This window comes from Culex quinquefasciatus, chromosome 1 (assembly GCF_015732765.1).
Source record: "Culex quinquefasciatus strain JHB chromosome 1, VPISU_Cqui_1.0_pri_paternal, whole genome shotgun sequence".
Taxonomy (NCBI): domain Eukaryota; kingdom Metazoa; phylum Arthropoda; class Insecta; order Diptera; family Culicidae; genus Culex; species Culex quinquefasciatus.
This window is the reverse complement of record NC_051861.1, coordinates 39,706,524-39,717,811: the sequence shown is the minus strand read 5'-3', so window position 1 is coordinate 39,717,811 and position 11,288 is coordinate 39,706,524. Positions and strand designations below refer to the sequence as shown.

Genomic DNA, 11,288 nt, shown 5'->3' with positions numbered 1-11,288 from the left:
TTTACATAGTTTTCGATAGAAACGATCCGAATTCTTTTTTTTTTGAGACAAGCAAGTCGTATTGCTGGATTAAGTCCTTTCTATATCATGGATGATCGGAAGGCACGCCGACGAATATGTTTTAAGGCTTATGATATAAAATCATTTTAATGAATAAAGCCCTTCTTACATCACCGTTGATCGGAAGGCACGCCGACGAAGAATTTCTGGAGGATCGCGGTCGAATTAATACTATATTTAAAATTCTAGATAGCTATCTTTCGGATTCGATGCAACGTATTTTTTGGAGTCTTTTTATATTTTAAATTTATAAGTCCTTCTTTTATCATCGTTGATAGGAAGGCACGCCGCCGGTTAAGTTCGTTTAAGTTATTGTTTTAATTTCATTACAATCGGTTACGTGGTGTCCTGTTTTCTTTTCGTTTATATTCGTTGATCGTAATAATTTATTCCAACTGGCAGCTTTAGTATTAACTCATCTACTATTTTTGACATTTGCTCGCGTTATCTTAATTGTACCAACAGTAAAAATATACTGATAAGTCCAGCCCATAGCACTACCGCTCGGTTGGCACGCGTTCGATTAAAACAAACTTTTTAAATAATCAATTATTTATCTTCCCGCAGCCGGCTGCCTAAGATTTAAAATTTCAACCGATAAACAAAATGCTCATGGTCACATCACTGCCACTCGTGAATCCTGACCTCATACCCATCTACTAACCCCCTCAAAACTCATGTGATACTTTGTCGGAGAAGCAGTCGATTGGGCGGTCTCTATCACTCAAGTATCGGACTAACATTCCCATCCACTTCCCGTGACCCTACCACTGGTCGTGGCCGGCGCCGGTATTGATCAGCATGATAGGGGCCTTTGAGAAGTTGCGAAGCGAGGAAAGATAGCACCCACTTATCTTCCACGGCTCGTGGATGTAACTTCTGGAGGTCCTGGTCAATAACGGAGTAGCAACTGCGGGTGGGCACCTATGCTATGCTTATGCTTAATTTGCAGCCTGAAACGGTGATGAGATAGAAATTTGGTGTCACAGGGACTTTTATGTAAAATTAAACACCCGATTTGATGGCGTACTCAGACTTCCGAAAAAACGTATTTTTCATCGAAAAAAACACTAAAAAAGTTTTAAAAATTCTCCCATTTTCCGTAACTCGACTGTAAAAAAATTTGGAACATGTCATTTTATGGGAAATTTAATGTACTTTTCGAATCTACATTGATCCAGAAGGGTCATTTTTTCATTTAGAACAAAATTTTTCATTTTAAAATTTCGTGTTTTTTCTAACTTTGCAGGGTTATTTTTTAGAGTGTAGCAATGTTCTACAAAGTTGTAGAGCAGACAATTACAAAAATAATAATAATAATATATAGACATAATGGATGGATCGGATGGTGAAGTAAAACGTCGGTCCCGGTTTCTCCTGTCTCGTCAGAGGCGCTGGAGCAGAAATCCCACGTTAGAGGAAGGCCATGCCCCGGGGGGCGTAGTGCCAATAGTTTCGTTTAGTTTCATATAGACATAATATATAGACATAAGCCTTATTTTGTACTTTCCAAATATTATAAGAAAACAAAGGTTTTGAAAAAAACTTCATTAAAACTTATGCCCCGTGGCGTTTACGTCGTTTTGGCGGTTATGTGGTAGTAGAATCAGCTAATTGCACTGCTAGTAAAAATTCCTCATACTGGAAATAATCATAATTGTAAAAATTACGGTCGTACGCGCGATTGTTCCTCTTGCCCCATATGGTCGTCTTGCCCCACCTTCCCCTATGTCACTTAAAGTTTCTCAAGGCATATTCATTAGAGAGCCTATGTAGCCTATGTAGGTCCCTAATATTCATAGGAATTTTGATACACAGCTAAAAAAGTAGTAATCCAGCTTCGTGTGAAAGGCCTGGGTGTAAAATAAATATTACATTATTTTATGCAATTTTATGTAATTTTACACCCTGAAATATGTAGCCCGTCACTTTGGAAAACCTACTTGACCGAAATGTCAAGCTCATATATGTGTTTATCCTTACAGCTTTTCATCGGTCTGATGGCCGAGTGGGCTAGGGCGCCAGTCCTTACTGTTGGAACTGGGTTTGAATCCCGTCGGTTGCAACTTTTTTTTGTGTTTGCAAAAATTGTACATGCAGTGTGTAATATTAAGTGTTTATTTTGACGAAGGTGATGTGCATGCTTTTGCATGTGATTTTACCATCGGATTTTTGCTGTGTAGATATGTACGTAAATCGATCGATTTCTGAACAAATATCCTATAAAATCGAAAAAAAAACTTAAAACGACGCAATATTTCGACGGACCCCGCAAAATGTCGGGAAAGACCTCTTCTTTTAAGTTGCCAAATATCAGACCTGCCTAATATTTTTATCTTAAGTTTGTTCTAGGAAACACGCCGTGCAATACTTTCCTCCCGAGATCTACAAACTGACATGGCGGGCGTCGTTGGTGGCCGACGACTGCTTATAATCTACTGCCATTTTTTTTCTTTTGAAAATATCTATCTTCCCTGGATGTCTCCCGTGATGTGGTCCTGTGAGCATTTTGAGCAACTTTTGTTCTATGAAAGAAATACTTCTATTGTTTTTGTTTTTTATAATTAGGGGAAATATACCCATTTTAATCACTCTAAGCCGTTCGACCATATCTCATCACTTTTGCCGTTTTCCGCTATTAAATTAACATGTCCAGGTTTATCAACAATAGAGAGTTTCTTGCTCACTTTGATTTGAGCTATTTATTACTTTGGAACAGTCAAAAATACTTTATGGCAGCTGTAATTCATGATCAAAGTCCTGATAGGCCGATAATAGAAATAGGCTGAGAAAGTTCCCCTATTACTTTTTTGTATTCATTTCTCTTGTTTAGATTTTTCTAACTATGCTCGCAGTCGCAACAAACAAAAACATTATACCTACTTAAAATCTTCAAAAAAAAATTTAGTTCTTCCTTCCAATGCTGTTGATAAGAGAACATAGATCGTGATGCGTTTGATCTTTTATAGTGCTGATAGGTTAATATGGTTCTGGTTCTGAAATACTCGAAGGACTAAAGGGAGTGCATCTGTAAACCACGTGGGTATTTTGTTGGAATTTAATTTAATTGTTTGATAATATTTGCTTGCTAAAAATCAAATTGGCTATTTATTTATTAGATAATTTTAATAATCATGTCATACGAAACAAAGTGCAACACATTATCTAACGCGGATATGAACTTTTATGACAGAGTGGCAAGTGTAAAAGAAAGCTCCGATCATCGTTGATTCGCAAAAAAGTTTCAGATTGATCATTTCGCTGGCAGTCTAGGTAGGGTGACAAAATTGATTAATTCTCTGCCAAGTGTTCACCTGCAACCCGCCTTCGAGCGTTGCAATTCAGTGAGACTAATTTGGTGTAAGCACAATACTGTGCTGGGGAAATTGCCTGTAATGTTGGGACAAAATCACTTTCAGCTTATGCATTAGAGCTTAATGGCTGTAAACAGTTAGAAATCTCTTATTTTGAAAGATTTTCTAAAATATTAATTCACCGTGAGCTTTGTTACTGTGTCCACACACTGCTTAACCACAAACAAAAGAGTTCACGGCTTTTGTAACTCTTGATGCCTTTTAGTGTCTGTAACGAGATGAGGGCATGATGACAGGATGATTACGGTGCTGAAATCGCCCTAAAAGGGCGGTCGCCGCGCTAAGGAATGGCTGCACAAGTCCATACGATTTTCATTTGCGCTGGCTGGATTAACATTGAAGGGAAAAGTACGATTTCAGCGGACGCACGCCGAAGAGCGCGACATGAAAGTGATATTGGCGAACTTGTTTTTGCTTTTCATCTTGCGGTTACCATTATCAAATAAGTCTGCCTATGTTGGAGGAATGCGCGCGAGAAATTACTCAATTGATTGCGAATCGAACTAATTGTTGCATATTTCGAACAAAAGCTTGTTTTCTAGAATTATTTCAACTGAATGACTTTCTTTGGGATACGAAAAAAATTAAACTTGCCCAGTTGTTCGGATTTACAAATTGACCAAAGTCGACATTGATTGAATCAATTTTTATTAGTACCAACCACCTCATCAACGCTAACCCTTGCCGAAAGAATCACATCATTCACGCCAACGCCATCGTACGACGCTCCGCACAGTCCCAGCGGCAGATTGTGGTCCCGAATGTACTGCTTGATTCCGTCCACCCGCTTCTGGTGTCCCACCACATACTGGGGAATGCATCGGCACAAAATGTTCACCTTGTACGAGTCGGGCTTTTGGTTGATGTTTAAAATCTGGTTCACCTGTTTCAGCGCCACTTCCAGCAGCTGTTCTTCGCTAGGGTTTTCCCCGAACCACTGCCGGAACCATGCCCCGCCCATCATTACGGTTAGCACCGTATTGTCCTCCATGTCGAAACAGCAGCTGTCGAAGATGCAACCCAGGATTGGCAGTTTTTCGATCGGAGGCACCAGAAATCCGAAGGCCTTTTGCTTGAGCAGGTCTGGATTCTTGAATCGTAGATTGATCACGCCCACGTCTACAAATGGGATTGCGGCAAGTTCTCGGGCAAGAATGGGATGTTGCTTGGCAAGATATTTAGCTAGTTTATAGCTTGGAATGCTGCTAATCAACCGGTCCAGTGTCCGTTCTTCTCCGTCCACACGAAGCTCGACTTTGTTCCCTTTGAACTCGATCTCCTCGCACTTGACATCGGTTCGGATGTCCACCTGTCCTTCGTCGAGTACCGATTTCAACCTGTTTGGCAGTGTCTGCAGCCCTCCCTGAATCGAGTAAATGCTCCAATTTTCCGACTTGGCCCGTTTAGCCAGCCCTTCCAGCGGAACCTGCTTTGAGCTATTCTTGTCCTTCTTCCCCAACGCTTCTATCAGCATTCCCTTCACAACTCCTCCATGCTTCTGCTCAACTTCAAACAAGCTCTTCATCAGAAACTTGACACTAATCTGCTTGGCATCCCCCGCACAGATTCCACACAGCATCGAACTGATCGCGTAGTCCGCAATCTCCTTTCCGAAACGTCGCTCCACAAAACTGTACATCGCTTCGTCGTCCAGCTTCTTCCTTGACTTCCCCCCAAACAAATCCTTAAGCCCAGCGAAAAACAACGGCTTCGTAAACGGGGGCACCGTCTTCACCACCCCGGACAAATCCGACGGCAGCATGTTGAGCCGCCCCTTGGCGTAGATCATCCGGTTCCTAGCGGCCACGTGATTTGAGAAGATCGGATGGACGTGCTCACTCAACCCGACCTCTTCGATCAGGTCCAGCGTGTTCCGGGCGGCGGGCCCTTTGGGGCGGATTGTGCGCGGACCGGCCTCGAACACGTATCCTTCGCCATCGAACCGTTCAGTGCGAATCCAACCGCCAATTCGGCTGCTGGCCTCGTAGATTACGGGTGTGGAGGGAAGGCCTTTCTTCAGAAGGTAGTATCCGGCGGAAAGACCGCTTAGGCCGGCGCCAAGAATGGCCGTCATTCTTAAGATTTAGTTCTCTGTAATAGAGTTTGAAACAGATTATAATCAAGTTTATCTCAGAATCGTTACAGATTTAAAATTGTCTCAATGTTTTTAAATTAAATTATTTTTTATCCATCAACCATAAATTTAAACCTATTTTTTTAAACTGTAATAATCAATTGGACAGCTAAATTAAACGATCTTTATGTTAATAATCTCGTTTCATAGAGATTTATGATCGAACTCTTAACAGACATGAATATACAAACAAACAAAATAACACTTAGAGCACACTTACATGAGGTGATTAACCGGTATTGTGCAATACGACCTAGATGACAGTGACCTTTTTCGGCACTTGATGTTGCATGTCTGAATCTACTTCTCGCAGGTATTCTGCTTTCTTGTTTTTCTTTTCGCAGAAAGTATCAACAAACTTTCAAAACCGTCTGAAAAATACCCTAAAAAATATTGATAACAAGTTTGTTTATTTACATCTGTATGCGTGCTGACAGCTGTCACTACCGGCATTTTGAAATGTTGCATACAATTCAACTATCATTCCATTCGCCCTGTCGCTCCAATTTGTACAGAAAATTGGGTATACTAAAGCCCTATATCATTTTTTATGTACATCGGTAAAAAACACGATTAAAAATCATTTCTAATCACTTTTTTTCTTTTTAATGCAAAAAATATTATTAGCAAGACAACATTTCTTCGATGGATCAACTATATGGTTCCCTTGGAACGAGCTGTCAAGTAGGAACTTTTTTGTCAAGAAGGTCCGTGAAGATATTTTTTTTTAAATTCAATTAAAAATCCATTTTAAATTCTTTGCGGTCGTTCAAAGGGTCATTGTACTCAGAAAAATTTGCTTTATCATTGTGAGCAATAATATCTCAAATTTAAGCTTACTTTTAGGACCCAATGGTAAGGCATGAAAAAAGAGTTTATTCATTTATTTAAATCAATGGTATTTCTCATAAATTTAAGACAATTGTTGTTAATAAACACTCAACCCCCGGTGGTTGGTCCCTTTTTCGTTTGACACTTTTTTAGTTTGTATCCCGTTGGTTGGTCAAAGTCAAACTAAAAAGTGACGAACTGTCACTTTTTACACGGCGCTCACGCACACTTTCAAAACAAACGTTTAGTAGTGTTTGTGAACTCCGTGTAAAAGGGGTGTCAAACTAAAACGTGACCCCGTTCGTTTGACAACAGTTGGTGTCAAACCATCGGGGTTTGAGTGAATTTAATTTGACCCACTAACACCTTCAATTTCTTTTTTTTTTGGGAACTCGATGCCCGCGTTCATGCTTGTAATAAGCTTGCAAGGTCTTCCCAAATATCTGCAACATAAACTTTAAAAATATTTGCAGCGGCCTAAATACAAAAATAATATAGTTCGAATAAGAATTTGAATACGATGGCGACTTGTATGCAACATTGCATACAACATCCTGTTTATTTTTCCAATAAGATCGCAATCCTTGGACCCCTCGGCGCCAGTTTGTTGTGGTCACCAATGATGGAAAAATAAACAAACCTACGGAAAAGGTCGCGAAGAAAAAAAGTTGCGAGTAAAAGTGGCAGGCAAAATTTTGTCCTCCAAAATTTGGCCCGAAAATGTAACCAAATCAAGAAAACTATGACTTCACAGCGTGATTTTCTACGTTCGATGAACGAAGATGGTGACGGCGGCGGTGGCGATGACGATGATGACGATTCCGACACCCTGACGGAACTTTCCTTCTCGAGGTCTCCGACGAGCAGTCTGGGCCGGAGCAGCACCGGGTCGATTCCGTGGGCCGAAGATGCCGTCAAACAAAACCAGCTCGAGTGGGAACGGATCGAGCGTATGTTCTACGGCGAGGAGGACCTACCGCAGGACAACAAACTCCGGGAGGAATTTCTGGAGTGGATCACGGCGTTTCCGCACCTCCGGGTGCTCGGCAGTGCGATGACAATCCAGGAAAACCAGGCGGCCAAGTCGTCGGATCCGTTCCACGAGGAGGTGTTTGCCATCGACCCTCCCCTCATGAGCCGCATCCGGTCATCGCGAAGTGCTGCCAAGGCGGCCAAGCAGCCCAAGGAGTGCGAGTTTCAGCTTGTTCCTAACGATATCGAGCGATATCTGCACATCAGTTCTGGTCAAATCATGCGAAACAATCATAGAAATGCCAAAGACTTAGTTAAGAATTCTAGCGATCCCATAATTTCATTCGTAGAAACCATCGAAAAGCCCCCGAAGCAACAGCAACAGCAGCCGACCAGGCAGCAGCAACTTTCCAACAATCTAATCATTCCGCCATCCTCGAACCATACCTTCGGAATACTGATCAGCAACAATTACAATTATCTAACCGGTAACGAACAGCTGTCGATGGCTAGCAGGAACAGCAGTGCACAATCCGTAACACGCTTCAACAATAGTATTATGCACAAGAAACTCGCACCCTTGGGCCAACGGCCACAGCCGAAGTTGTCCTCGGCGCACCACCATCCGGACAAACCCATCCTATCGTCGTCTGCATCGGCCACCAACGCGCGAATCCCTCCGCTCGGCTCCAACATCAAGTTTCTCGTGCGAAACTCTACGGCAGCCCGTTCCCTCGGCACCGAACTCGACCAGCGCCCGGTCAAGTTCAACATGGTCAAGTCGGCGACCTCGTCGCGATACCCGCTTTCCCCGACAAAAAACATCATCACCCTTCCGTCGCTGGCCGTTTTGGAGCAGGGATCGATCGTCCGGGCAGCCGGCGGCAGTGGAACCCGCAAGGCATCCTTCAACACGGAAATCGTCGGACGGTCTATCTCGGCAGCGGTCACCCAGAAGAACTCACCACCCAAAAGTACTGGCACCGGCAACGCACCCAAGCTGAACGTAATCCACTATCACTAAGTGTCTCTTAACTTGGTTATTATATCGCTTAACCGGCTTCTTACAGCTCACGCGAGTAGTCGTAGGGACTTGTTTGAACGAGTTCTAGGGTAGGAATTATTTTGTTTAAAAAGTTACGAAAATAAACAGAAAAAAATCTGTCGCGGTTAAATCGGGGCAGATTGAAAACTTATTGCAAAAGTTGTTTTTCTTTTTGTTGGGTTCGTCACTTACGTCCAGTTTACATCGTTAAAGTCTCCTGCTCGATGGCTTCCAACGGAAATTTTTTGTTTGTTATCAATCGACTAACTAAAATCATTTAGCAGTTATGGCTCTGAAAGGTATTATTCCCGGTCGGCCGGTCGGAAAAACATGCAAATATTGATTCAGAATGTAACATTCTCCGGCAATACACATATACACCAGAGGGAGACATTTTGAAAAGCTTGTGAAAAGCTTGTTTATGAGTTATATAACGATTCTACACTGAAATAAAAAAAGAGAGCTAAATTCCTAAATTCTAGGAAAATTCTCTTCTTTCTTTATTTAGTAATTGGGTTTTTTGAATTCCAAAATAAGGAAGGGAGGCAAAATTTCTAGAATTTAGGAATTTGAAACTTTTTTTTAAGGTGGAGCCGTTGATCATTTTCGAAGAAAATTAGTCATCACTATAAAAAATTGTGTATTAAATTCAATTTAACGAATTTCAGCACCAAAAGGAATCAGCATGTGCCGGTTGTTGCCTTCTTGAAGCCACTGAAGGAATTTTTGATCTTAATCAATTGTGCTGGGGGGGGGGGGGTACGTGATTGTCCACGCTTCATACAAAAAAGATTTTATTTGTATGGAAATTGTCCACGATGGGGGGGGGGGGGTTAAGATTTCCAAAAAAGTGTCCACGTGGTTTGTGGATGGTCCCCAGAAATAAAATCCAATAATTATAAGCAAAAATGTCAAGGTTTTGCAGTTCATCTTATGCCAACTCTTTTTTTTTTCAAACAGCTGTAAGTTTACCCAGTTTTTGTGAAGCAACGTCACGAAAAAAATACTGTTACAAACCAAATAACACGAAACTCTCCTCACTAAAATATCTCCATACTCTCTTGGGGAAAGTTGTAGAGCACATTTCAGATAAATCGAATACGAGTCCGCAGTAGTTTCTAGTTGGTTCACAAAAAACTAACTTAATCCACCTATGTGGTTGGAGCCTTCCTCACTCATTACCAACAATGGCTGAACACAAATTTCATCTATTTTTAGATCCGGAATAAAAAAGTACCTAAATATCACTTAAGTGGCCATATCTCGAGACAGAGTTGCCAGATTTTCAATGTTTTGGAATCGTTGGAAAGGTCTTTTGATAATCTAACCAACGATAGTTCGGATGATTAACCCGGACATAGTTTACATACTTTAAGTGAGATCCGGATATATGTGAACACACATTTTTATACATAACTTTTAAACTAATTATCGAAACTTTAATAAGCATAAGCATAGGTGCCCACCCGCAGTTGCTACTCCGTTATTGACCAGGACCTCCAGAAGTTACATCCTCGAGCCGTGGAAGATGAGTGGGTGCTATCTTTCCTCGCTTCGCAACTTCTCAAAGGCCCCTATCATGCTGATCAATACCGGCGCCGGCCACGACCAGTGGTAGAGTCACGGGGAAGTGGATGGGAATGTTAGTCCGATACTTGAGTGATAGAGACCGCCCAATCGACTGCTTCTCCGACAAAGTATCACATGAGTTTAAACTAATTATCGAAACTTTAATCTGTATAAAACTCGATCTATGGGACCCTAAACCAAGTCGAATGCAACAGGTTCAAATCGGTTCAGCAAGTGCCGAGAAACATGAGCTAGTTTGTTTGTCACATACACACATACATACACACACACACATACACACAAACATTTGTTCAGTTTTCGATTCTGAGCCGATATGTACACATGAAGGTGGGTCTACGAGGTATTTATTAGGGTGGGTACGTTTTTCAAAAAGTTCTCGGATCAAGTTTTAGTATGGTTCCCCTTGTAGGGCATGCCCATAGGGACTTTCATGCCAAATATCAGCTCATTTGGTTGTAAACTGGCTGCGCGCATCAGGGTTAAAGTTTACATGGAAATTACTATGGGAATTTGGAACTTTTTGTTCAAACGCTCCTACAGGTCTGGGAAAATCACGCGCCAACTTCTGGTATGGTCAGGCCTATGGGGAATGGTCTGGAGAACACTTTTTCCGAAGAGAGCATATGGATTCGTTGTACCTAGACCTGGCGCATCGGCAAACAATCCGATGTCTCCGGAATCAACAGTTTTCCCTCAAAAAGCATCAAATTTTCCTTAGCATGCTATGAAAGCTTGATGAACACCGCGACGAAATATGTCAGACAACTACCACGTGGGTAAGAAACGGCTGGAATATTTAATTGCAAACCTTCTTTTAATTAGAAAATGATCATTTCGAGTAATCCTGATATTATTTAGTCGAATTCAAAATCTTTGCATAGCAAATTTGTTTTTTTTTGCAAATATTTCAACCACGTGGTAGCTGTCTGACATATGGCGTCGCGGTGTTCATCAAGCTTTCATAGGCTGCTAAGGAAAATTTGATGCTTTTTGAGGGAAAACTGTTGATTCCGGAGACATCGGATTGTTTGCCGATGCGCCAGGTCTAGGTACAACGAATCCATATGCTCTCTTCGGAAAAAGTGTTCTCCAGACCATTCCCCATAGGCCTGACCATACCAGAAGTTGGCGCGTGATTTTCCCAGACCTGTAGGAGCGTTTGAACAAAAAGTTCCAAATTCCCATAGTAATTTCCATGTAAACTTTAACCCTGATGCGCGCAGCCAGTTTACAACCAAATGAGCTGATATTTGGCATGAAAGTCCCTATGGGCATGCCCTAC

General features: G+C 41.7%; 2 protein-coding genes across 2 annotated transcripts; one reads left to right on the top strand and one right to left on the bottom strand.

Annotated features, from left to right (window-relative positions):
* Window positions 1–4,065: 4,065 nt before the first annotated feature.
* LOC6037326 (protoporphyrinogen oxidase) lies at window positions 4,066–5,982 on the bottom strand. Its single transcript, XM_001847199.2, has 2 exons — window positions 5,789–5,982; window positions 4,066–5,525 (listed from the first exon to the last, which is right to left on the bottom strand). The coding sequence occupies exon 2, from the start codon at window positions 5,506–5,508 to the stop codon at window positions 4,075–4,077; it is 1,434 nt and encodes a 477-aa protein (XP_001847251.2). The 5' UTR covers window positions 5,509–5,525; window positions 5,789–5,982; the 3' UTR covers window positions 4,066–4,074.
* Window positions 5,983–7,011: 1,029 nt separating this feature from the next.
* Window positions 7,012–8,575, top strand: LOC6037327. The gene has a single exon (XM_038249136.1). The coding sequence runs from the start codon at window positions 7,142–7,144 to the stop codon at window positions 8,393–8,395; it is 1,254 nt and encodes a 417-aa protein (XP_038105064.1). The 5' UTR covers window positions 7,012–7,141; the 3' UTR covers window positions 8,396–8,575.
* Window positions 8,576–11,288: the final 2,713 nt, after the last annotated feature.

Bases quoted from the DNA above. Each gene is read 5' to 3' on its own strand.
- LOC6037326 (XM_001847199.2), bottom strand. From the start codon at position 5,508: ATGACGGCCATTCTTGGCGCCGGCCTAAGCGGTCTTTCCGCCGGATAC.
- LOC6037327 (XM_038249136.1), top strand. From the start codon at position 7,142: ATGACTTCACAGCGTGATTTTCTACGTTCGATGAACGAAGATGGTGAC.